Genomic DNA, 27,485 nt, shown 5'->3' with positions numbered 1-27,485 from the left:
TAGGAGAATAAACAGACAGTTTATTTACAGCTTTTTTCTAATAATGTTCATCATCTTTCAATCCAAAGTGAAATTAAGTTTTAAAAAAACAAATCGGTACATAAATAACATTTCATAACAATTATTCACATGTAAACATTTGCTGAAAGGTATCACTTGTAGCTTTTTACCAGCATTCCTTCTGACTAAACCAAAGCATGACATTTTTCCACTTTTAGGAAAAAAAACAAACACCAGAACACATACAGCGCTAAACATTTAACTTAAAAACTCCTGGTTCAGACCTAAGAGCTACCGAAGCCTCTGCTGTCCAGTTTAACTTTCCGCTGCTCATCAACAGTGAGGCACTAGTCAGATTCTGCCCCTGCGACCTCTGCTGGGATCCTCTCTATGGACTCTGTGGAGGAGCTCTGGGACTGGCCGTCCATCCCAGAATGCATCAGGGGTAAGAAGATGTCGTCCATGTTCGGTAGCACAAAAACTTTCTAGAAGGGGACCAAAGGAGGGAAAACTGAGAAAAGAAAAGAATCTGGTATCAAGACAGAGAGAAATGGTCTTTTTCTTTACCTGAAATTCATCCTGAAGTTTCTTCTCGATCCACTCAGTCACATGGAAGAAAGTCACCTCCCGCTCCCCGAGTTTGGGCCGAACATGCAGGTCCAGCTTGGGCGGCACACAGAAGCTGTACCTGGGGATGAAAATTGAACATGTTGGATACATTTTACATTTTACTTTTTTACAGGAGATAAAGTGTGAAAAGTGAGTCATGCAACAGAAAGTTGCAAGTACAAATGTCTGTGGATTTATTTATAAACCAGAGTGACGTCCAAGTGTGCGCATATAGTGCTTAATTAACTAAAACCTGAGTCCACAATGTTAAAATCTGTCTATAGTTGTGCGAGTACCCTTCCAGCTGCTAAAGCAGCTCTGATTAGTGAAGGAAGAGACTCACTAAGAGTTTTTAAAGTGTCCTGTGGCTTCAGGTGCCAAGACAAAATTAGCAGCGTATCCTTGAAGTCCTCGAAGCTGTAAGGTGGAACCGCAATTTATTCTTCGGAACTTTCCACAGACTTTCAATTGTCCTCTCTGTGTAATCACTTTGAACAGTTTGTGATATTTAACCAACCACGAATTTGAATCTGAACAGTTTTACCGCACTGCAGAACTCATTAGCGTTGCATTTGGAGGGTGCCGTTGCCATGAAAGCATCCAAACAGTGTCTCAGACAACCTGCAAGTAGGCGGTACGTTTCTTAGTAACAGTCGTATGAATGGCAGGACCTAAGGCGTCCCTGCAGAGCTCTCCCAAGCCATCACGCTGCTCCTGTCTCTTTCAACAGTCTGTATGGTGGCTGAGCTGATTGCAACGGCACGGGCTCGATGCAATGACTCACACAAGAGCGTCCAAGAGACACAAGACGCGTGCAGGACCGGTAATAACACCTTGCGTCAACAAGTTTCTACCGCAAAACCGACAACAGTCGTACACGTGACGTTCTTTAAAAACTGGACTTCATTTTCTTGGTGTTTGAAATTTAGAAAGACTTTATTGTCATTCCATGTCAGACATAAAATGTAATTTGGATCGCTTCTCCATTTTGTGCCACAATAAATAAAATGCCATAAATAAAATAAAATAAGAGAATAAAATAATTAATAGAAGCAAGGCAGAGTAGAATGACATTTACAGTGTCTGTATTCCTTGTTGTTGTATGATTTCACCACGATTTGTTCTTATGGATTGGTGTGTTTTGTTTTTTTTTCTTTTCTATTTTACACTTATTTAAAGGAGCTTGAGGCTCCTTTTAAGAAATGAGACTCTCTAGCGCCACCCTTCACCACGACGGCCGTTGGGGGTACTGCAGCCAACAGTGAAGCCGGCACGGGAGAACGGGGAGAACGCGCATGCAGCGTCATGTGACGTCACATCCGCAGCCCACAAGGGAAATTCGGGACCGAATTGCAGCACATTTTGCAGCACACAGCCTGTTCGAGGCAAAGGAGAGATACACTAGAGGGCTCATTCTTTTGGGTTTGGAACGCTTCAACTGACATTATTACTAGAAAACTTAAAATGTATACAGATTTTTTTCATAAATCTTGCCACAATCCGGCCTCAAGCTCCTTTAAAGTGCTGCTGTCTCTGGGAAAAAAGCTTGAAGACGTTTCTAGAAGGATTCCTCAGTGGAGAGACATTTTCAAGCTTACAAGCTGTTAAAGTCATGAAGCCATAAAGTAATTCACCCCCCTGCATGTCATTCTGGAGGTCTTCTGCTGACACTAGTCTGCTCGTCACATGCTCCGGTCTCTGAATGCTTGTACATACAGTATGTGATTCAACGGCGTACAGTAACAGTTTTTTCTGAATCTACTCCCCTTGGAAATCAAAATCAAACCCAAAGGAACCAATTCTTTGGATCAAAGTGGAAAAGAATTAGGATGCTTCTCTTTCTGTTCAGTCTTCCTGAGTCCCACACAAGTAAACACGCGCACGTGGCCGGGAGATGGATATTAAGCGCGCTGGCATTTATGTTTGTGAGATGTATATGAACTGTAAAAGCTAAATCCCCTTTTAATCTTTAATCTGGTTTGAACAAGCGTCAGTGACTGATCTTCTTACAGAGACAAAACATTTCCTTCACTCGCCGTGCATTGGACGGGTTTCCTGTTATGTGTATTGTAGAAGCTTATCATCTAAGTCGCTGCAGGAGGACCGGCCCTGCGTCATCCTCCTCTCTACCACGTCAGTATGTACCATATTCTGTCTGTCGGGGGCGGTGGGACGTTGACAACCAGAGTCCCCGACAACTCTCGGACCTCCACGGTGAGCAGCAGGGGCGTGTTGGACATCTCCTCAAACTTCTTCTTGATGAACTCATTCTCTGCGGCCCGCTGGAAGTACTTGGATTTAGCGATTTTGTCCACAAATCTTAAAATCTTCCGCCCAGTCTTTCCTCCGCCTGTCCTGTAAGAGAGGATTAGAGGAGAGCGTAAGCGTGAGCCTGTATTTGGCAGCAGATTTAGTCCTCAAATGCTGGAGTTAAAAATTTGAGAAAATTGTGCGTCTGATGTCTCCATGACAGCAGGAACCATCTGGAGTGTGACGTCGCCGCAGTTTATACTCTGCAGTTTTAAAATGAGCATTCACGAGCAAAGGGTAGAAGTAACACGTCCTGCTGCCGTTTTCCAAAGAGATTTCCCCCTTTTTTAAGCAGCTACTTATGCTAATCACATCTTAAAAGTTCATCTTAATCAGAATATTTCTAGTCAACATGTGTTTAATTTTCAGCACTAACTATATCAATATTCAGCTTGTAGAGACAACATAAACACAAACCAGCTTCCTTTTTTTTACGTGGAATAGGAATGGGAGATATTTTACCGTTCACGATATACCATCAAAAAAATTCCCCACGGTAAGAATTTGTCATCTCGCGGTAAAAATGATAAATTGAGGAAATGAGAAAGAAAGAAAGAAAGAAAGAAAGAAAGAAAGAAAGAAAGAAAGAAAGAAAGAAAGAAAGAAATGAGCCTGAAAGAAAGAAAGATAGAAAGAAAGAAAGAAAGAAAGAAAGAAAGAAAGAAAGAAAGAAATGAGCCTGAAAGAAAGAAAGAAAGAAAGAAATGAGCCAGAAAGAAAGAAAGAAAGAAAGAAAGAACGAAAGAAAGAAAGAAAAGAAAGAACGAAATGAGCCTGAAAGAAAGAAAGAAAGAAAGAAAGAAAGAAAGAAAGAAAGAAATGAGCCTGAAAGAAAGAAAGAAAGAAAGAAAGAAAGAAAGAAAGAAAGAAAGAAAGAAAGAAAGAAAGAAAGAAAGAAAGAAAGAAAGAAAGAAAGAAATGAGCCAGAAAGAAAGAAAGAAAGAAAGAAAGAACGAAAGAAAGAAAAGAAAGAACGAAATGAGCCTGAAAGAAAGAAAGAAAGAAAGAAAGAAAGAAAGAAAGAAAGAAAGAAAGAAAGAAAGAAAGAAAGAAAGAAAGAAAGAAAGAAAGAAAGAAAGAAAGAAAGAAAGAAAGAAAGAAAGAAAGAAATGAGCCTGAAAGAAAGAAAGAAAGAAAGAAAGAAAGAAAGAAAGAAAGAAAGAAAGAAAGAAAGAAAGAAAGAAAGAAAGAAAGAAAGAAAGAAAGAAAGAAAGAAAGAAAGAAAGAAAGAAAGAAAGAATTTAGCTATTTTTTTTTTTATCGTTATCGGGATAAATGCCAGAAATTATCGTGATACATTTTTTAGTCCATACCGCCCATCCCTAACGTGGAACACAAGCATATACAGGCTCGGCACGTACCCTTCAGGTGCTGATGTGGGGCCTTTCTCCCCTACCGGACCCTGCGGCTCGGAGAGAAGCAGCTCCTCTTCGTCGGACGAACCGGCGCTGGAGGACTCCTCGTCGCTGTCTGCCAGCACACTGAGGACGGGCCTGGAGCTGGGAGGATCAAACGCAGACAAGTCAGGGGAGAAACCACTACAAGCATGAACATAAAAGATTTTCCAAACATGTGTTTAAGCAGGGAAAAAAACATGTTTTTGCTTTTTCCTTTTAGTGGTCGTTTTACGTTGGATGTTCCTACTCACACAGCCCTCCCCATTCATCTGGACTCAGAACCGGCGCTATGCCGATGCTGGCTTGAGACCTCTCACAGGAAGGGTGTAATCCTTTAAAAGCTAAACCCCTATAGAAATCTTTTTTTTTTTTGTATAGAAATAGAAATCTAAATGAAACGGTTTGTACAATATCCGGCCATTGTGTGCAGCTTCAGATGCAGCACGGAGATGGTTAAATGTGAAGCTTTACACAGGATATAATCACAGTCCCTGTGGGTTTATGACAGGCAGGTCCACGCTAATCAATCTAATATGTGTTGATTAGACACTAGAGGGGCTGGTGTGTGTGTGTGTGTGTGTGTGTGTGTGTGTGTGTGTGTGTGTGTGCGTGTGTGTGTGTGTGTGTGTGTGTGTGTGTGTGTGTCATATTAAGGATAAGAATAAAAAACAACAACAATTTAACTGCAATTCCAGGCATAATTCCTGTAACTTCAACCTGACTGTCTGATAAGTTAGGAACATTTGTATTTGTGTTTGTATTAAATTTGTATTTGGGTATTAAATTGTTTTGTTTTTTGAATGAAATAAAGAATAAAATGAAAAAAATGAAAAAATGTCTGATAAAGCATAATCTGCTGCTCGTGTACCGTTATTCCTTTCTTTAATAACAAATCCCTCAGATTTATACCTAAAAAGCATCCTGCTTACCACAACCAGCTTAATTATGTCTTTTAAAACAGATGTGTGAAGTCATTTTGCATTTATGAACAACTTCATCTTTATTGTGTATAAAAGAAAATGACATGTCGTGTCGTAGAGATGTAAGTAAGTCACACTCTTTTATACACTAAAAGTTAGTCTAAAAATGTTGCTTAAAAAGGACATAACTATGGACCACTGCTAGAAAATAAGTAGCATTTAAGTTCATAAATAAATGCAGAAATACACTATCATACAGTTTATGCAGTTTATGCTCAACTTTTTACTAAACAAACAGTTGTGCCTTTTTTCAGCTGTAGTTCTCCCTACGTAGCGTGACTATTTAAGTAAGTGTGTGCCAGATGTGTTCATGTGAATAAATAGGGTGTCTTTGTATCGCTGACCATGAGCGACCAGCTTCAGCGGAGCAGTGTGCCGTATCCTGACAGCCCTCTTTACCCAGCTTGGACAGGTTGAACTTGGTCTGCAGGGTCATCTGCAGGTTACCGGTGTAGACCAGCTGCAGCTCCAGCCACAGCCCTGCAGGGGGCACCACAAAAAGGTCAGCGCCAGTCAGTCCAACGTGAAAGCAAAGCCCTTACATGCAGTCTGATCTGGACATGCACTGCTTAGTGGGCAGATTAAAAAGCTTTCACTGAGATGATCAGGCCTTGAAATTAAATTTGTGGTAAATTACCAGGGATTATTAGTCCCCTTTAGGAGTGGACACATGTGGGTTGAGTAGGAATAAGTAGGGAAAAGCTGACAAACAGGATGTTTTGTTGACACCATTTTCTGTAATAGCAAGGTGGAAAATCTGGGAATAAGAAGAAAATGACATGGTCACACATCTGCACTTAAATTCATGTCATCAGGACATCAGATTGCCAGATTTTAAAGTATATACTTGTGCAAATGTGCACTGAAAATATTGAAGGCTGTGGCTTAATGACTGCCCTGTTCTGTGAGATTACGATGAGATAATAGGCTCTGATCTGAGGCTCTGGGATACTCCACTGTAATAACATTACCAACGGGTCATCTTTGCTGCTACAAGTGTTTGTTTATTGATTTACCAGCATGTTAATTTTCCAGCCTCTACTCACCCCTCTGGTTCACCTCTGGTCTGGAGGCAGCAGTGATCTGTGGCATCGAGCAGCCCATATCCAGCTCCGTCAGAGCCAGTTCATTCATAAAGTAAGGCAGCTGCAGAAAATTGAGAATTGTTTGAAATAGGGCTGGGCGATATATTGAGATTTTAATATATATCGATATATTTTCAAACACGATATGGTACGAGACAATATCGTTTATATCGATTTAGAAAAAAAAAAAAATCTTTTTTTTTTTTTTTTACATTTTTTTTTTAATGATTTTGATATAGCTTATTTTGTGACAAATTGACTTGAATGTTTTATTTGAGATTTGCACAAATGTTTTGTTATTTGCACAACTGTCAACCTCAGTGGAAAAGTCTGCCTGTTACTGTCTACATTGTATTAATTGCACAGTGTATTTTAATTTAATTGTTATGCAGGAAAGAGACATTTGTTTTATTTTATTCAAGAAGCATTTTTATTCTATATATGCAGGCAGTTTATTTTTATTTCATTTGTTTTATACATTTTGATATTGTGCAGACCTCTGTTAATAAAGGAACCTGTGTGACATTCGGCACGAGGCTTTGTATTAAAACTGACTTTTTTTAAGGGTTTGCCTCAGAAAAAAATGAAGCTAACAGAGATGCTATGCTATAATGCTTTGGGGGAAATCCCAATTAAGGCACAGAAAAAATATCAAGATATATATCGAGTATCGCCATTTAGCTAGAAAATATCGAGATATGACTTTTGGTCCATATCGCCCAGCCCTAGTTTGAAATGAAGTTTATGTCTCGCCAATCTGTCTGTGACTCGTGAGCTTTCACCAGAAAATGCTCTCACCCTGATTTTGCTAAGCTTCTTCTGAATCTTGTTGGAGACGGCATCAGCCCAGTGCTTCTCGCGCAGGAAATCCCAGAAAATGCGACCGATCAGAGCATTAACCCATGCAGTCTGGCTCAGTCCAGGGTACTCTGCTAGATCACAGGTGCACTGAAAGAGGATGCAAGGAAAGGAGAGAGAAATTACTCAGAAGTATGATTCCAGTTAAAGAGCGAAGTAAAAACCTCGCTTTAAAAAAAAAACAAAAAAACACTTACATTCCCTCTGATGGTGGGGCTCGCCTCGGTGCTGCTGGCTTCAGGACTGGAGAGGGGGGTCAGCTCGTCTGCGCCCAGAACTCGAGCCATGTAGCTGGGGTAGTCGAGCATAGAAGGTCCCTTGGTGCTGCAGGAGGGAGCTGCGGAGATGCAAGAGAGTGGGGGTGTGGATGGCCCGTCATGGTCACTGCTGCTCCCTCTGCTGCGTGGGACATGAACGCTCTGTGCTTGCTCACCTGGAGGAATTCAGAAAACAGGCTCAGATGTCAAGGGTCACATGCAAACTAGCAGGTCATAGGCAGGTCATCAGCCATTCCAGTGTTGCAATACAGACACAAGACTTTACAGGTGTGTTGTTGATGTCGACATGAAGGTAGAGTTCAGACATCTGTACTAGCTAGTGGAAGGCTTCTGCTTAAGTGTTTATCCGAGATCTTCAGCTTGCACCGGAGCAGTTGGCAGCAGCATGTGAAGCAGAGATGAGAATCGGCACTCCCAAATAGGGCTGTTCGATTAATCGATTTTAAATCGTAATCGCGATTATGTAATTAGAACGATGTTAAAACGTGAAAATCGTAAAATCGATTTTAAATTTTTTTTTAATTTATTTATTTTTTTTTTTTTTACCTTGTCTGCACACATATTAATGATTGATACCATATTAATGATTTATGGAAATACCTCTCAATACCTGCGACAAGTGCCCCATCGGAGAGGCTCTTTAGTGTAGGAGGGGGCGTAACATGCCACCGGGCATCCCTCAAGCCAGATGCCGTAGACCGGCTCGTGTTCCTTGCAAAAAACTTGCAAATGTAATGACTGACATTACACACCTCTACCTACTTCATGGGTTGCATTAATATTTAGCATGCAAAGACCCAGTTTAGTTTAATTAGAAAATGTCTTGTTTTATTTAATTGGAAATATAACTTACTGTATGTTTGCAAGTGCTGATTTGCTGATTTTTTTTTTCAGAGATAAAACTTTATATTTTATTATATTTTTTAAAACTTTTTTTCAACTTATTTTACAGAGTTTTGCACTTTATTCATTCATTTTTGGTTTAATAAGAGCAAAGTTTGCACTTAAAGCCCAATGGGGCAAATGTTCAATAGAAAAACAGCATATTTGAAATCATTTCTTTGCCTTTTGTCAATTCAAAAAATAATCGTAATCGTAATCGAAAATCGAACAGCCCTACTCCCAAATGGTCTCAGTTGGGAAAGAGTGGCATGACCTCTCTAAGCTTGGGATGAGATGTTGCTTCAAGTAAGGGAGCTTAAGCTTCTTGGAGTCTTGTTCAGAACTGAAGGAAGAATGAAGCAGGAGATCGACAGGAGGATCGATGCCACGTCTGCACTGATGTGGACTCGGTATAGTCTGCTGTGGTTCAAGAGACGGAGACCTTCCTGGTTGCCTTCCTTGGGAGTTGTCTCGGTCATGTCTAGTTTGGCAGAATCCCCGGGGCAGAATCAAGATACAATAGAGACATTTAAAGTCTTGGCGGGCTTGGGAACACCTATTCCCCCTGGAAGGGCTGGAGGAGGTGAGCAGGAAAAGGTTAGACTGCTGTACCCACAACCAGCGCTCAGATAAGCAGAAGGATGGATGGATGGATGGATGGATGGATGGATGGATGGATGGATGGATGGATGGATGGATGGATGGATGGATGGATGGATGGATGGATGGATGGATGGATGGATGGATGGATGGATGGATGGATGGATGGATGGATGGATGGATGGATGGGATACTGTGTTGCCAAAGAGTTGCAGATATGGACACTGTTTCACAACATAGAAGTATCTGGTCAGTCCCCGAACTCGTTCAAGAGTGTGACAATCAAATAAATGAAACGAAACTGATAAAAAAGACAGAATTGTTTTTGGAACGAAGAAGCAACTTTTCTCATAAAGCTCATAAATATTTCTCCACTTGTGGCTGGTTTTCAAAATGTCTTTTGCAACATCAGATTGTGCGTTCCCTTGACATGGAATTACTCTGGAATGCAAAGAACTGGAGCGTGTAATCCATAATCCACACATATATGTAGTATTTGAACGGATGCCTTATCTACACTGGCAAAACAAGCCCTTTAAGACATAAGCTTAATACTCCATCAATCTGGTCAGAGGTGTTTTATTTTAAGCAACAATATCTTCGTCAGAAATGTCTTTCTTGACTGGAATTCTTAAAACTAGCAAAATACTCTTTTAATTTTCTTGAAAGTACTTTTTTAAGTGCAAAGGCTTTCTGTGCCCTCTTCTCTGCATTATTAACACATGTCCTACCCGATCGGGACACACATCTGCCAGACCTCGGCCTGTCTCTCTCCTTTTCCCCCTCTGTATCCAAGGATGCAAGCATGAGATGATGAAACCACTCTTCTTTCTCTCTTCCCGTTCGGCCAAAGAGGAAAAGCGTCAAATGTTTGGAGGAACTTTGTTTGAGGTTTGCTGATTGGTCATCTCCTGGGTTCGCTTCCAAGTTCTCCAAGGACCCCCCTCTTTTGCTCTCCAGAGATTTTGACCCTTCAGCCAGTTGGATGCAGATGGGGTACTTCGGGTTCCAGACCCTCTTCCGCGCCAACATGGATGGCAGCAGGAATACCTTTGGAGAACAGTGGCAGACGTTAGATTATGTCAAAAGCATGGTTGTTTTCTTTAAGCTGTTGTTTGGACCAAAATGCCTCTGTAAATATCGCCCTAAGAGTCTCGCATTAATACTTTAAAAATCATCAGTATGACTTCATTTGGCATTTCACTGTCACGTTCACCACACCCAAAGCCTCCTGTATCTGATTTTAAATAATAAACTGAATTTTCTGCTTGAAATGTTCTGTTAGTAATGTCTAAAAACAATAAGTAGACAAAGAATGGCTTATAAAAGAAAATTGTGATTTTTCATCTACTTTCATCCACCCAGCACCCTGCAAGGAGCAAAAGCATGCGTCACATCTTTACTTCTTATTTAAAGCTCAAAGATTCCCCTCTCAGTGTTGCTGAGGGACTCATCATACTTTGCTCTTTGAAAGCTGAAAGGAGCGTGACTTGATAAAGGTGGCGTCAGTGACTCTCTCGTCGTACACCGCCCTGCGGCGGATGTTTGTGCGTGGGTAGTCCAGACGGAGGCAGGAGCCCTCCAGGGTGGCGAAGACGGAGTGAGTCAAAGCTGGATGGCAGGTTTCTGGGTCATAATCATGGATCTCATTCATCCAGCCCTGAGAATGACAAACAGTGAGTATTAATTCATATAAACTTATGAGCAATATTAAAAACTTAATCTGCAATTGTTCCAGTTTTTATGCGATGATGTCTTCAATCAACCTGAAACGGGATAAACAACAAAAACAAGCAAAAAAAACCAACAGATGTGCTTCTATGTTTTTACTTTGGGTATCGGTGATAATTGTCGGCTTCCCCCTTTTAACTTCTCATGGTGGCCTCAACTATGTCCGCCTTAAGCCTGAATTATGGTTCTGCGTTAAATCGACGCAGAGCCTACGCCGTACGGTGTGCGTCGCCGCATACCCTACGGCGTAGGCTCTGCGTTGGTGTAACGCGGAACCATAAATCAGCCTTTACAATAATACAATGGGCGCATTGCGTCATTGGGCGCGTGGCACATTAAAAAAAAACAAAAAACGTTTATATGTGCCTAATGGTTGCAAAAATACGGTAAGTGGGTTTATACAGACTTGGATTACAGTATTCCATTAGGTGTGTTATTATGATTTTTTATTTATTTAACATGCGCAAATATAATTTGTACAACTGCATATCCTCAAAGCAGACAAAGTTTCGCACCCCCCCAGAGATCTCTGACGCCCCCCCAGGGGGGGCGCGGACCCCAGGTTGGGAGGCAATGCACTAGAGCACTGACAAACACACAAGTTGTCGCCACACAAACTGGACCTGCTCAGTCTGGTCTACCACAATCCAAGGGGCTATTGAGGCCCTACCTCTTCACAGGTGAGGATGTGTTTGCTTAAAGGGATTGTGACATGAAAAACACATTTTTCTTGATTTTTTGTGTTTTGTTGGGTGTCTTGACATCAATTACACCCAAAAAAACAAACTTTTAACATTCAGTGTATTGTGTGCTTTCTGGGATTTTCCGCACAATTATGCAAAAACGGCGCATCTGGTTGGGTGGCGGACCGGTACGTATAGACCCGCTAAATCACCGCCCCCTCCACCCAGCTCCATGTCTCCTCTCCTCTCCAGCCACCATAAAGGCTGATTTATGGTTCCGCGTTACACCGACGCAGAGCCTACGGCGTAGGGTTACGCGGCGACGCGCACCGTACGCTGAACCCTACGGCGTAGGCTCTGCGTCGATTTAACGCGGAACCATAAATCAGGCTTAACACAGAGCAGTTTAGAGCCCCCTCTGTTCTCATCACCGGAGGACAACTGCTAAAAAGACCCGCGGCCACTGACTGGACTTAAGATAAGGGGACACTGCTGCTTCGCAACCCTTTATTTTTGTGATTGTTTGCTGTGGACTGCTTCGCCCTGCTGCTTTTCCGTGCATGCTTCGCCTGTCGCTCCCGGCTTAACTCTCCGACGCCGCTGTTAACGTATTGCTTGCGGGGAGCTACGGTGCTGCCTTCCAGTCCTCTGGTCACGGACATCCCCGGGCTGTAGTCGCCCTGTCTCGGGTGTGTGTGTCTGGGTGTTTGTGGTTCGGTGTGCGCGCGTGTGTGTGGAGACGGCAGAAGTGTGTAGCAGTTGGGTTGGAGAAGGTTGGGAGGAGGAGCGGGGCAATGATTGACAGGAAAGGGGGAAAAGGAAGCGTTTTTCACTGCGCAAAAAAACACCGTCATAAAAAGCCAGGCATGGAGTACTGGAAGTTTTTCTTGTTATACCTTTTTAGACACATTTGAGGGATATTGGCCAAGACTTTTAATAGTGTTAAAAGCATGTTAAAAATTATGTCACAATACCTTTAAAACTAGGCCTTCATCCCCTGTTACCGTTGATGGTGAGATTGTCAAGGTTTGACATTCCCCCCAGCTTTCAGTTTCTGTTTTGCCCCGCCTGTGTCCCATCTGCCCTGATTGTCTGCACCTGTGTCTCGTCGTGTCTCGTTATCCCCTCAGTATATCTGGTCTTGTCATTCCCTTGTTCCCTGTCGGACCGTACTGTTTTGTTCCTCATGTTTCCTGCCACGTTTTGCCTCCTCAAGTTTTTGATCCCCGTTTAGTTTGTTTTTTGATCCTGCCACGCAGCGCTTTGTTTTTGCTTTTTGTTAAATAAATCCTGTTTTTTGCCATCTCCTGCGTGGCCACGAGATAGTCAATGCGTGGCCACGCATTATGTATCTCGTGCCCACACATTATTTTACTTACTAACCTACTGTCTGGACTTCGTGGATGCAACTTCCTTGGTGGGATGGTTATTCATCATTAATAATGGTAATTATAGTCTATTTATATTAAAGAGCAAGAGTATTGTCATGGCGAGTGTAGTAATAACATGTGACATTTGAAAAAAATAAAATAATGCGTATCCACGCATTAATAACTCGTGGCCACGCATTGATTATCTCGTGGCCACGAGATATTAATGCTTGGCCACGCATTATTTTATTTTTTTCAAATGTCACCAGAGGGGCTCCGTACTTTTAAGATAACCTCACACAGGATTTCTTTTGGGGTTCTTTTTGGATTTGAAGCTTTCTTTATTCTGAGAAATTGAAGAAATTGGCAACTTTGGCTGCGGTGCTGTTCCAATAAACCTCTTATAACGGCATCACATCTAGTTTTCCTCAGGTGGTGGCCTGCAAAATGCTTACTTGAAGCACAGAGCTGGAGGGGACGGGGTTGGGAGGTTGTCTGCTGTTCCACACTGTGATTGACATTTGACAAACACGCCCCCTGGCTGTGATTGGAGGAGCTGCAAAAGGGAAAAACTCCACTGCGAGCTACAGGAGGTGCCACAGGAGCACATTTGTTTCTCTAATTACCTAGTTTATGTAATATTATCAGAAGATAGCAAGTTCAGCAAATATGACACAAATAATCTTGCCAACTGCAATTCCCACCTTGCCAGTCAAGTGACAGGTTGGGAAAAAAAGGTTTTTAAAAATGATCACTTGTTTACTGTGTTTGGGCTAAATCAGTCCACACAAGCAGCATAGTGCGATCTGGATCATCATCTGGACCATTTCCACTGGTACAGAACATACCAAGCAAACTGCAGCTGTGCACTTTTTTAATGACATATACAGAACTGTTGAAGAGTCACAATACAAAGCAACCAAAAAGGCTTCAGAATTACTAATAACACCTCAGATACACAAGTTTATCCTGCGAACTAGGAACTAGGATTGCTGGTGAGGCTACCCGTACACCCCAGCTGGGACAAAAACTTTGTTCAGTTTGACATTCACACTGAAGTTTTCAGAAACTTTCAGTCACTTCTTAGCAATCTGCAGACTGAAACCAAGTTGCTAATGATTCAACTAGGGAACTATTTCCACCACCGGCCTTCAGGCTCACAAATTGCAGCTTTTTCCTGCTCGTATTCACCACTAATTGACTCTAGAAAGTGACGGTGTCGACACAGTGTCTGCTCTCTTCAGTAGCTCAGTGTCAAGCTCAGCTACCAGGAAAAGCAGTAATTACTGTACCACAGTAGCTCCAGCAGTTTTCACATTTACAGTTTCACATGCATTCTGGGTACCTCTAACAGTTTAATTAAACGTCTTTTGGAGGAGCTTAATGTGTGCAGAAAACACTTAGCAGAGTCAATGAAGCAATATAAAGCTGCTCTGTTGTGGAATAAATTCACTCAGGTGAAAAGTTACCACAAATGTGCTTGGCATTTAATTTGAGGAGCTTTTATTTATATACTTATCTATTTTTAATGAGTAACTGCGGGAAAGTTTATGAATAATGAAAAACTTATGAATTATATTGTAAAACTATATTGTGTCACGGCAGAACTAAGATCTGGACCCAAATGCACGACCGGAAACCAGTTCAAAATAAAACAAAGTATCAACAAAAAAATCACTCCACAGAGGAAAATTCTCAAACTGCAAAAAACAAAGAAATGCAAAACCTGGCTTTAACAAATGGCTTGACATGGAAGCTAGAACACTTGACGTAGCAGACAAGACGAACTGGCAACAAGACAAGGGGAGACTATTTATACATGAGGTAGGGGAACACAGGTGGAGTCGATCAGGGGCAGGGTTGGCAATCACAGTGGAGGGAAAAATCACACGAAGGAGGGAAGTCAGGATCTGAAACGAGAGGGAGAAGGTGAGTATCAAAATAAAACAGGAAGCCACGAGACAACATAGACACAAGACCAAACTAAACACAACTTAATGTTTCTTGGACATGACATATTGTCTGCACTTGTGTGGCTTTCTTCATTTTACTCTACAAAGTAAACCCAAATTCCAAAGACCTGGGATGTCATGTCAGATGTAAATGAAAACAGAATGGACTCATCTGAAAATCTTAAAGACCTGTATTTTCTTCTCAATAAAACTGAAAAAGCATGACAAAAGTTTAATGATTTGATCATTTCCTGAAAATTTTTTATTTGGAAGCAGCTATTCATCTAAAAAAAAAAGGTAGGACTTTAGCAATAAAAGGCTGTAAAAGTAGGTGGTAATAAAGAGGAACATCTGGAGGCACATCTTGCAACCAATTAGGTGAACTGGCAGCAGGTCAGTGACAGCGTGGGTACAAAGAGCAATAAAGACAGGCACGGCATCATTAATCAGTGGAGAAAATGCTCGTATAAATTGTGACAGTATTTTCAGAAAAGTGTTCTTCAGCCTTAAATTGCAAATTATTTGAACATTTTAACATCTGTTGGACGCAATACAACCGTGATTCTGATATTTCAAGGGACAGGGCTCCCCTCTGGCCCCTATTATACACATTAAAATCCAACATTATTTTGTCCTGGAAGTCATGGCATCTGCGTGGGAATGCATCCAGAAATCAGAGTCTAGGAACACAGCTGGCCATGGCATCCACAAGTGCACATGAGGATAGAAAACATCAACGCTAAAAGGCATTTACGGGTTTCAGAGCTACAATTGCCCCCATCCAGAGGAATATCTTCACCAGGGAAAGCTTTGCAGTTTTCAGCAAGTCATTGCAACCCTGCATACAGCGACCATTAGAAAAACACGCACATGTAACGGGGTTTCCCGAGTGCTAACCTAACCTGTCGGCAGCCCAGAAAAACATACAGCTCAGAAATGTTGCACCTCATTAAACGAAATGCAAGAAAGAAGATCCCGGTCTGCTGTGCAACTAAAATCCTACAATAGCTAAGAACAGAACAATACTCCTGTCCCACAATTCCAGAAACTAATCTCCTCAGTTCCCAGATGTATATGGACCGTTATTAAAAAGAAGCAGACGGAGATGCTACACAGGAGTAAACATCATATTGGCCCACTTTTTGAGACGTGTTGTCATCAAATTAAAAGCTCAAAACTCTTTTTTTTAAGATGATACATATCCTCACTTTAAACATTTGTTATGACTTACATGTTCTGTAAACTATGCATTAATGAGATTTCCAAATGATGGAATTATGTTTGTCTTCACATTTAAGGATCTCGACTATTTTGTATCTGGGGTCTTACAGCGTGCTCACCATTCATCAATTCACACGGTACCTCTTCTTTTTTTTATTTGTTATTTTCTGGGCAATGCTCAGTTTATTGCCTCGCCTGAGCCGGTTGGCATTTTAAGAAAAAGCTAAACATTATGTGTAACTTAAGGACATGACCAGCTTTCTGCCCCAGGTTGGAACAAACCGGCCCTATTGCATGTGTCTTGACTGACATTTGTCATTTTTTTTAAAGTGCTAGGCTTAATATCAATAAACTTGATAAAGAAGTGTAGCTTCTGATAGAAGTGGGCAAAAAAAAGCCCTGTAGAAATTGTGCAGGATACCTGGATCGAGCTTGGCCTAAATGGAGCAATGGCCTTGGACTGAAACCGCTCTGCTGCTTTATTTTGCTCATGTTTTCTGTATTATTTCCATTCAGGGGACCGGCAATCGTTTCATAATGACATCCTTTTGTCCTTCCTGCAGATTTGGCTGGCTCACTCGCTGACTTTTTATTGCAACAATATCATCTCCCTTCAGGGATTAGTAAAATATTATTCAAGTGAACTGAATTGAATTTAACAGCATCCAGCAGGCGACTGCATCACCAGTCGGTTCTGTGATGCGTTTCATACTAAATACACTGGTCAAAATGAATGAGTGAAATATTCTTGTTAAATACTTTGTTCTTTACATAGTTGAATGTGCTGACAAAAAAAACACAAAAATTATCAATGGAAATCAAATAGCTGAATATGGAGTCACACTCAAAATTAAAGTGGAAAACACTACAGGCTGATCCAACTTTGATGCAATGTCCTTAAAACGTGGCAAAATGAGGCTCAGTAGTGTGTGTCGCCTACACGTGCCTGTATGACCTCTCTACAACGCCTGAGCATGATCCTGATGAGGTGGCGGATGGTCTCCTGAGGTATCTCCTCCCGGACCTGGACTAAAGTATCCACAGACTCCTGGACGGTCTGTTGTGTTGCTGGATGGAGCGAGACATGATGTCCCAGATGTGCTCTGAGTGGGTTATAGACTCCGTCTCATGCTACCACTCGAGTGAAATCACAGACAGCACTCAAAAGTGACCAAAACATCGGCCAGAAATCACAGGTACTGATGAGGTCTGCAGTCACCCCCTGCAGAACCACTCCTTTATTGGGGATGTCTTGCTAATTGCCTATAATGTCCACCGGTTGTCTATTTAATTTGCACAACAGCATTTGAAATCGATTGTCAATCAGTGTTGCTTCCTAAGTGGACAGTTTAATTTCACAGGAGTGTGGTTGACTTGGAGTTACGTTGTGTTGTTTAAGTGTTCCCTTTATGCAAAATTAGTCATTTAATTTTCCATCCTTGTGAAAATTAATTAAAACATTGGTAATACATTGATTATTTTAGTGAAACGGTGAATCCCATATACAGAAACCCAACCTTTGTACTGAGCCACAAAGCTCTGAACATGAAAATTTTTTTGTCTCGCTTTTTGGAAAAATCTAGCTAATCCATGCCAGCTACTGTGTTTACCAAAGCTCTTTGTCTTCTTGTCAAACTGGATGTTGGCAGTTGGCTAATATTTGCACATACTTTTCCTTGAGATTTGGTGAAACAGACAAATGATGAGTGATATTAAAACAAGTTTTCTCTTAGCGCAGAATCTAAATAATGGAGTTTCAGTTTAAACGGCTCAAAATGAAGTGACATTTTCCTCCTTTATGAGTCACTTACCTTGAGGATGTCAGGCTCAGTGGTGATGAAGCCAGCTGTCAGCATCCCTTCTCCTGACAGCGTCTCTGCTGGTTTGTGTGCAGGTGCTGAGCAGTTGGACCTGGAGGAACCCATGTGGATGAGAAACAGCCCGAGCATAAAGCCAATTGCCAATCCCAGTGCCAGGCCAGAGAAGTATTGATTCAGAGGTAGGATTAAGTAGCCATAGGAAAGCGCTGCCACACAGAATAGGCTCATGCGTGGCAGAGGATGTGGAGACTGAGGGACAGGAGATGTCCTCACCACAGGCCTCTTAGACTCAATGGAAAACACTTGCATCATATCTCCATCTGAACTTATTTCCAGCTCTTCGTGCCTGTGATGCTGTATTTGTTGATGCACAGGGCAAGGACAGCGTTGAATTCTCGCAACATTTCTCACAGAAGGCCATTCAAACACTGGCAAAACATCAGCATCCATTTTTCTTGCATTTCTTACAGGAGACTCCGAAAAAACGGTGTCCGTGCTGCCCTCCCGCCCCAAACTTCTGCAGCTACTCTGGTGGGGCAACTGAGGCTTAGAGTGGTGTTTGGGGCTGCCGCCGCTTTCCTCCCTCCTGATCTTGCTGAGCATGCTGCTCAGAGGTTCGTGCACGGCCTCCGACAGCTTCCTCTTGGTGTCCTCCAGCTCCATTTTGAAGAAACCCCCCTTCAGGCCCTCTCCACTTGGGGAGATTGAACTGGGAGATGGCGGAGCGGTGCGCGAGTCCCCATTGCTGGCGGTTTTTGTTTGGGTCAGCTGCTTCCACAGGTGGAGGTTGAGACGGGAGTCTGATTTTGACTGTGAAACCTCGGGCTCTGAGCGGGACAGCTCCGTGGAGATTGACTTGACCAGGTTGAGAAAGGGCTTGGGTCGGAGAGTTGAACCCTCTTTCAGTTCTAACTCTGTGGAGAGCGACTTGACCAGACTCGCCAGGGGGCGATGGGTGGGCGAGGGAGGGCCGGGGGAGAGGAAGCTGGGAGAGGTGGCGGAGCAGTTCCCCAATGACCCGGGAGACGAAGGGGAGAGAGGAACATGAAAAGTTTGGGACTGCAACCCCCCGTCATCCTCAACGGAAGGCTGCCTGTCCTTGGAGAGTAATATAGACGGGTAGTCCTCATCGTGGTCGAGGGAGAAAATAAGCTCGGTTTCATCCATGCAGTCCCATTCCCCCTCCGTCCCAGTCAGCTGGATCACAATCCCCCGAGGGAGATGTCGCTTTGTCCCAAGGGATGTGGCCCCAACCGGGGACAGGCTGCGGGGCCCCTGCAGAGGTCTTTCCCCTCCCTTTCCTTGGTCCTCCCTTCCTCTTTCACCACTCTCTTCCATTGCTCGACTTCACATCTCCACGCCAAGACACCTGTGTCGCTTAAATAGGACATAGAAAGAACACGGTCAGCTACATCACTAAGCCTCTGGGAAAGAACAAATCAAAGCATGAGCTGCAACGAGAGGGGAAGGGCATCTTTTTCTTTTTTGCATGTGCCTCATTTCCACAGAAACCGCTTGCTGTTGCCAATTGTGCATTAATGTGTGACCGCCACATAGCTCGGCTTTGAAGAACTGTAGAACTACATTAATCTGAAAGACTAGTGAGCCTGAATCACAGCCAAGTAAGCGTTTGTCCCATGGCTACCGCTCCACATACTGAATGAAATCTAGAGGCAAGCAAATAAAAATAGAAAAACACAGACTTTTTTCCCCAAAATGATGCAAAAACTAGGCCAGCTGGGGCTTGATCCTGAAGTATTTTTGCATTGATTGGATGGCTAAATTCAGGTACAATCTGCATCATCGTGAAAAGTTGTTTTTTAAAGAGCACATTTGTCAAAATTTGTCTGATTTCCAAAACGCTAATCTAAAAATATTCAGTGTTTACATGGGAAAAAAACCCATTACCATATTCAACTCTGAAATAGTACTTAGCATGTGATTTCCCCGAGGAAATAATGTCTTTGAGCCTCATCCTGTAAAGAGCCGACTGTCAGTTGTGAAAACACCAACTTCTGACGCTCCCTCTGATGTGTTCTGGTGCTGCTTGCGAAGTCGCAACCCTGAGATGAACGGTGAGAAGAGCTCAAAGAAGCTTTCTGTCATTGCACCAGTGCAGCTTTTTTTTTTTTTAAGGTGTAATAATGTGACAGTGAAGCAGACGTTTTGGATCACTGGAATCCATGTGCATACCCTGGAGCGAACCCTGTCTCTTTCTGCCTCCAGGTCAACTGGTCTGCTCTATTTGCAAGTTAAACCCTACTTTTGATTTGTCAGATTTACGTAACTGTATTACAGCTCTGTGTGGCACGATTTCAACCAATTCCACAGCAGCTGGTAGACCCAAACTAATCTGCTCTGGACCAAAATGGGCGGTGGGAAGATAAACCCAGCAGAGCCGGGCAGCAGCCGGACTCACAGACTTTGGCAGGCTGGGAGGAGGGGCCGCGTAACTGTAAGGTGCCAAACACGCTCACGTCAGCCCGAATAAACTTCTATTAAGCTAATGTTTCATTTCAAAGCTGATTGTACAGCTTTACCTGATTATCATGTGAGGTTCAAACACTGCATGGGGAATAGTCCAGCTGTTTTTTTTTTTTGTTGTTGTTTTTTTTGCACTAAGCCAAATGTTCTTATATTCATCACTACCGCTAGTCGGCGTTTTGCATGACCTTAGTGTAACAGGAAATGAAATTATTATTTCTGCTACGGAAAGGATTGAGATTTCAAGGTGCATATTTGTGTTGGATAGTGAATTGATTTTGGGCTTCAAGCTAGAAACAAGCTGTGTTTTGGGTGTTTTAGTTGGTTCTATCCAGACTAAAGTTGAGCCTCAACATCTAGAGCAGGGGTATTCAACTAGATTCGGCCGGGGGCCACATCTGCAAAAGGACTGTATGGAGAGGGCCGCACAATTTGAAAATGTGGGGGTTTTCAAAATGTATTTTGCACTCAAAGACGAAGACTTATGTAAATATAATAAATGTATATTATACATTTGAATATATCTAGTTTACATATGAATTATGTATTAATTGTCTCCAGATTTAGTAATTGTGAATGTTAAATATAATATTCAGATAAAGAGTTCATTTTGAAACCATGCATTGTGCAAACTTAATAAAATTGATATTGACCTACTTTTAATAAAACACGCCATAATGACAAAGCACCACTTTCCACCAAGATTTCCTTATTTGAATATTATATTAAGCATTGAGCACAACCATTTTAGTCCATAGTAGCCAGTTATAAAAATATTATTAAAAAAAAAAAAAAAAAAAAAATTCAACAAAAAAATATTAAGATAAATAAAAATTAAAAATTAAAAATTAAATAAAAGCTCCTGGCAGGCCGCATGTGGCCTGCGGGCCGCCAATTGAATATCCCTGCCTTAGTGTAACAGGAAATAAAATAATTATTTCTGCTACGGAAAGGATTGAGATTTCAAGGTGCATATTTGAGTTGGATAGTGAATTGATTTTGGGCTTCAAGCTAGAAACAAGCTGTGTTTTGGGTGTTTTAGTTGGTTCTATCCAGACTAAGGTTGAGCCTCAACATCTAGAGGATAAAGGAAGTCGATGTGGCCACTGTTACGTCACTTATGTTTGCTGCCTAATGTGATGAAGCAACTATATTTGCTGAAAAGGATAGAGCTGAAGCAGAGCGACTGATGGATTTGACTAAGAACTAAAGATTGTCTATGTGATTAAAAGGTTACCGTTACATGCACTCTCCATATGGGAAACAGTGATATCGTGTTTGTCTAATGAGGAAAAACAGATGCAAATGTAATCTTTGTAGTAGCGAAGCACTTGAGCCTTCCGATAGGGGAATCAGTTTAACAGTGATTGCTTGAACGGCTCACAAAACCACCTAAAACAGCCAGTGAGGTTATAAGATACAAGGTTTTACAGTGGATGCTTCTCACTTTGTGTGACTGTTTGCTCTGGTGATGTACAAACCGGATTCGGTTGAAGTTGGGAAATTGCGTAAAATGTAAATAAAAACAAAATACAACGATTTGAAAATCCTTCTCAACCTATATTCAATTGAATACACTACAAAGACAACATATTTAATGTTCAAACTGATAAACGAAATTGTTTTTTGCCAAATAATAATTAACTTAGAATGTCATGGCTGCAACACGTCCAGTAGAAGTTGGGAAAAGTGGCAAAAAATACTGAGAAAGCTGAGAAAAGCTCATCAAACACCTATTTGGAACATCCCACATGTGATCAGGCTAATTGGGAACAGGTGGGTTCCATGATTGGGTATAAAAGGAGCCTCCCCAAACATGCTCAGTCATTCACAAGCATGGATGGGGCGAGGGTCACCACTTTGTCCTCAACTGCGTGAGAAAATAGTTGAACAGTTTAAGAGCAACATTTCCCAAAACAAAATTGCAAGGAATTTAGGGATTTCAACATCTACGGTCCATAATATCATCAAAAGGTTCAGAGAATCTGGTGAAATCACTGCACGTAAGCGCCACGGCCGGAAACCAAGACTGAATGACCGTGACCTTCGATCCCTCAGACGGCACTGCCTTAAAAACCCACATGAGTGTGTAAAGCAGGGGTGTCCAAAGTCGGTCCTCGAGGGCCGGTGTCCTGCATGTTTTAGATGTGTCCCCTTTTTTTAATCAAACCGTGATACAAGGAGCTGTGTCATCAACAGAACTATCCAGACTTTGATGACAAGGTGGTGATGACCGTTAATTAGAATCAGGTGTGTTGATGCAGGAAAACAAAACATGCAGGACACCGGCCCTCGAGGACCGACTTTGGACACCCCTGGTGTAAAGGATATCACCAAATGGGCTCAGGAAAACTTCAGAAAACCACTGTCAGTAAATACAGTTCGTCACTACATCAGTAAGTGCGGGTTAAAACTCTACCATGCAAAGCAAAAGCCGTTTATGAACAACATCCAGAAACTCCGCCGGGTTATCTGGGCCCGAGCTCGTGTAAAATGGACTGATGCACAATGGAAAAGTGTTTTGTGCTCTGAGTCCACTTTTCAAATTGTTTTTGGAAACACTGGACGTCGTGTCCTCCGGACCAAAGAGGAAGCGGATCATCCGGACTGTTATCAACGCAGAGTTCACAAGCAGCATCTGTGATGGTTTGGGGGTGCATTAGTTCCCATGACATGGGTGACTTACATGTCTGTGAAGGCAACATAAATACTCAAAAGTACATATAGATTTTGGTGCAACATATGCTGCCATCCAAGCCACGTCTTTTTCATGGACGCCGCTGCTTATTTCAGCAAGACAATGCCAAGCCACATTCTGCACGTGTTACAACAGCGTGGCTTGGAAGTAAAAGAGTCCAGGTTCTCCTCTGGCCCGCTTGCAGTCCAGACCTGTCTCCCATTGAAAATGTGTGGCGCATTATGAAGCGTAAAATACGACAGGGAAGACCCCGGACTGTTGAACAACTGAAGCGGTTCATCAAGCAAGAATGGGAAAGAATTCCACATGAGAAGCTAAGAGAATTAGTCTCCTCTCTTCCAAAACGTTTATTGAGTGTTATTAAAAGGAAAGGTGATGTAACGAAGTGGTAAACATGCCCTTTCCCAACTTCTACTGCACGTGTTGCAGCCATGAAATTCTAAGTTAATTATTATTTGAAAAATGAAATAAAGTTTATGAGTTTGAGCATTAAATATGTTGTCTTTGTAGTGTATTCAATTGAATATGGGTTGAAAAGGATTGTCAAATCATTGTATTTTGTTTTTATTTATATTTTACACAATTTCCCAACTTCAACCGAATCTGGTTTGTAGATGATACAAGGGAGCATAGAAACCTCTGATCTTTGATGTGTGAGTGCCTGATTGAAAACATGCCCTGACATCATCTAAGCACGCTTACAGTTTTGTAGCACATCACCATGTGAAATAATCCATTTATTAATCTGGACAGATTTTGAGGGCAGGAGGAGCAGGATGCAGAACGAGGATCTCAACTATTTCCCATCTGGAAGATTCCTCAGGCAGGATTCACGCAGGATTTCAGGAGTCACCAGTCTCGCGTCTCGTTCACTTCGATTTGCTTTGCTTTGCTGCATTAACTTGTGGTGGAAAATTGTGGGACTGATCATGACAGATCTCATTACTAGCTGTTGCTACAATTACTAACGTCAGGCTGCCCATCAAGCACCCTGTCTGTGTGAATCCTCTAATCCTTAATACTGTGTGCTGCAATTAATAAACGCAACACTGCTTCCACTTTCTGATGTCACAGTGGAAGTGCTGAAAGATCAAGAAAGTGCAAGCCAACCACCCATACTTACTGTTTATGTAGCCAGCAGTCGTTAAAGTCAATAAAACCCATTAAATCCATCGGTAATAGATGCATTCAAACTCCAGAAAGTAAGAGAAAGCTGAAGTAACCTTGGAAAACATTCTGCTGACCCACCGCCGTTTGTACAAAGAGCTCAATCGCTTGTCACCTGTGATAAAGAATATACTAGAATTTGATAGAGCCTTGCACTTGTTGAGTATCTTATGATGATCCATTTTGCCATCAGTTTCCCAAAGCATTAATGAAGAATCTGGGCTTTTTTTAAAAAAAATGGGAATCTTTCAGAGCCAGAACTGTTTTGGATGCAGCACCCTAGCAGCCATCAGTGGTACCAAAACTTGAAGACAGTTCAGCATCAGCTTCTTTTCTCTCTTTGTGTTTTCCATTTGCACTTGGAGCTCATTTTCCAAGTTGTTTTTCTGAGATCTGAAGTTGGAAGTGACAAAAGTAATGCTCCTCAATGTCAGAATTCAAACTTGTCAACTCAGACAAACTCAGAGCACCCTGAGTTTAGTTATCTACATGGCAGTGTTGGTTGTAAAGTAAAAGCTGTGGTTGATAGGCAGTTAGGGGCTGCGAAACAGGGCTGTCAGTCAATCAGCTAGGATCTGATCATTCTCTTGAAGTGCACTTCTTCTGCTACTCATCTGTCCTTTGCCCCAAATACAATGTCGTACAGAAAGAGGAAGAAGGTGACACTGCAATGATACTGCAGTAAAAGGAGGTCTGGAGAGTGGGTATATTTGACTAACACGACCCACTATTGACAGTGATTTGTCGAGTTTCTAAGCTGCCATTGATGTCTAAAGAAACAATTACTGAGCAGCTGTTACGCACCAAGTCTAATAATTGACAGCAAAGGGCAACACCCAGCGTTCAAAGCTGAAACTATTGTGGAAGTAGAAACTGTTGCAGTTCCCTGAATGACCACTAGGGGTTGGCTCCTGAAGTGCGTCAATTTCCATTTAGCCCCATGTTAATATGTCCAAAAATAATAAGTCCAAAAATAGAAATAAAATAAAAACAGCTTTGGTGTGAATCAGATCCATGATAACTGCACAAGTTGTGATTTTTTATTTACCTCATCAGTTAAAATGATCAGCTACAATTTCTGTCTACTATGGGCAAAAGCTGCCATATTAACTTTGGATTCACAGTTCGGTCACCTCTTGCGCCAAGAGTAGGTTTTAGCGCATCAGGCATCCTCTACACAGACACTTTCCTAAGCTACTGCATAACAAATACAGCTAATAACAGGTTCACATGGCTGTGTGTGACGATGCCGAGAAATCCGATGTGACACATCTACCGTACTCTGGGGGTGGAGTGAAGTGTTTTATCAGTTTTAAACATTTACTGAGGAAAAGCATTCATCATGCCTGCGACTGTGAATCTGAATCTGCTTGTGTACCGCCCTTATCAGACGCAAACAGTAGCAATCTCAGATTAACATGAATGCAGGGTTTTACTCTCAAATGTGACAAATCACACAGCCGGATTATGAGATAAACCAACATGGGTGTGTTTCCAATCAAGCTTATGTCCGTGACCCAGTGCTGGTTGTAGTTATTAGCAACTTCACAATCCTTCATACCGGTAGCTTCTTTTCTTTAAGCATGGTGATCTAGTGGTTGTGCTTAAAGTAAAAATAAAAATCAAATGACTTAGAGAGCTGAAAGTACTGTAGTTCAGATGGTCCAGTCTCTTAACTGAGCAGTGACAGGAGCTTCGGATCTGACATAATGCAGTTTGGCAAGCTTGTAATGACCCAGAATCCTCCCAGGATACTTGATATACGCTGTGTTCTTTAGTTTTCATTTCTTATTCTCTCATCATCATTACTGAAAAAACTGTACTTCACTATATACAGTCCAAAAGTTTGGACACACCTTCTCATTCAAACAAATAGGGAAGTGTGTCCAATATATATATATATATATATATATATATATATATATATATATATATATATATATATATATATATATATATATATATATATATATATATAAAACCACAAGGTCAGAAGTGGTTTTGCTGCATAAAGTGGCTTTAAACACAACAACATAAATTATTTGGATTGTGCCTGAGTTCTGATATTTATGTTCTATATTGTGGCTGATACGGTCTAAATAGCTGGATCAGGTATGAGATAATGGGGCAGATCCATAAGACTGATCAATTCTATGTATGCAACACTTGCTATGTCATGCATGAGATGCACATGTGGCCTAGGTGACAAGAAAAAGGCTTCATCCATCCATTTGCTTCTATTATTCAGGGTCGGAGACAAGGCCTAGGTCTCTCCAAGCAAAAGGTGGTATAAACTTTGAGCATTATTCACCATTCCGTCACAGGGCAGACAAACAGCTACGCGCTCACCGCTGTGGGAAATATAGAATCACCAATTAGTAACAAAAAAACCTTTTGGGATGGGATTGGGATGAAACTACAATAGAAAAATAGAAAAGTGAACTCTAAGGAACCAACCAAGACTCAGACCAGGAGCCTTCTAGCTCTGAGGCAACAGTGCTAATTAACAGGATTTCAGCTTTAACTTTCTCTGAAATGTATTCTAATCTACATCTAATGTTTCTAATTTTCTAAGTCCCAACGACAATGTGGTTGATTTGATGACACAAACTTTTACAATTTATTGTGTCTTTATTGAAGACTTTTCCCCTCTGGGTTGTAATGGATGTGTTCAATGTTTTCATGTTCATCTTCATGTTCAAATGATGTTGCATGAAGATCAAAATAATGTAAAAACCAGTACATTCCAAAGCACTTCACATCTGTATTACTGCATTATAATCAATTCTATATGAAAATGTGTTACTTAGTTGTACAGATTTAGGAAAGTAATGTTTAGTTTAAGCCTATGCATTCCTTGGTATTGGTATTTGAGATGAAAAAGCGTGATGTACATCCCTAAGAGTTTCCTGTTTCTTCTAATTTGATCATTTCTACTTAGTTTGCTTTAAAAAAAAAAAAACGAGTTTTAAAATAAAACAGTGCCTACAGTCTGTGTGCAAGTGAAATTGAGGTCAGCGCTTTCTCCCTTTTCTGGACCGTCCACGACCGCAAGACAAGTGTGACATGAGGACATGACAGCAAGTGGAAGTTACAGCGACGGTGCCGAGCGCGCATAGTGATGCAAAGTGCCCTTCCTTTGCACAGAATACAAAAATAATCACAAAGTCACAACGTCACTTGCAGAGAGGGCTGGCAAACATGTGGTGATGTTTTTTGGCGTGGAGAAATAAAAATGATACTTACCTGAAGGACTATTTGTTCAGAAATGTGTCTGGACGAGCTGCTCCGGTGTCTGCCGCCAGTTCCCGACGCATCCGTGCGCGCATGGACCAAGTGTGCGCACTAGAGAGAGGGAGG

General features: G+C 41.7%; 1 protein-coding gene across 2 annotated transcripts; it reads right to left on the bottom strand.

Annotated features, from left to right (window-relative positions):
• Nucleotides 1-27,485, bottom strand: tex2l (testis expressed 2, like). 2 transcript variants are annotated; one of them, XM_061708680.1, is made up of 12 exons: nucleotides 27,372-27,485; nucleotides 17,768-19,153; nucleotides 10,459-10,659; nucleotides 9,731-10,049; nucleotides 7,437-7,672; nucleotides 7,180-7,329; nucleotides 6,343-6,442; nucleotides 5,641-5,776; nucleotides 4,281-4,418; nucleotides 2,755-2,964; nucleotides 568-688; nucleotides 1-485 (listed from the first exon to the last, which is right to left on the bottom strand). In XM_061708680.1, exons 2-12 carry the CDS (start codon nucleotides 19,112-19,114, stop codon nucleotides 348-350), a joined length of 3,096 nt encoding a protein of 1,031 aa, XP_061564664.1. In that variant the 5' UTR covers nucleotides 19,115-19,153; nucleotides 27,372-27,485; the 3' UTR covers nucleotides 1-347. The 2 variants fall into 2 exon arrangements, with proteins under 2 accessions (XP_061564664.1, XP_061564666.1); XM_061708682.1 differs by having other exon boundaries at nucleotides 9,746-10,049.

The sequence above is a fragment of the Cololabis saira genome, chromosome 19 (genome assembly GCF_033807715.1).
Source record: "Cololabis saira isolate AMF1-May2022 chromosome 19, fColSai1.1, whole genome shotgun sequence".
Taxonomy (NCBI): domain Eukaryota; kingdom Metazoa; phylum Chordata; class Actinopteri; order Beloniformes; family Belonidae; genus Cololabis; species Cololabis saira.
Note: the sequence above shows the minus strand (reverse complement) of the source record. Positions and strands in the feature narration are given on the sequence as shown.

Bases quoted from the DNA above. Each gene is read 5' to 3' on its own strand.
- tex2l (XM_061708680.1), bottom strand. From the start codon at position 19,114: ATGGAAGAGAGTGGTGAAAGAGGAAGGGAGGACCAAGGAAAGGGAGGG. The intron at 7,330-7,436 runs GTAAGTGTTTTT...ATCCTCTTTCAG, and splicing joins GCCCCACCATCAGAGGGAAT to TGCACCTGTGATCTAGCAGA. The intron at 6,443-7,179 runs GTGAGAGCATTT...AATTTTCTGCAG, and splicing joins AGAAGCTTAGCAAAATCAGG to CTGCCTTACTTTATGAATGA.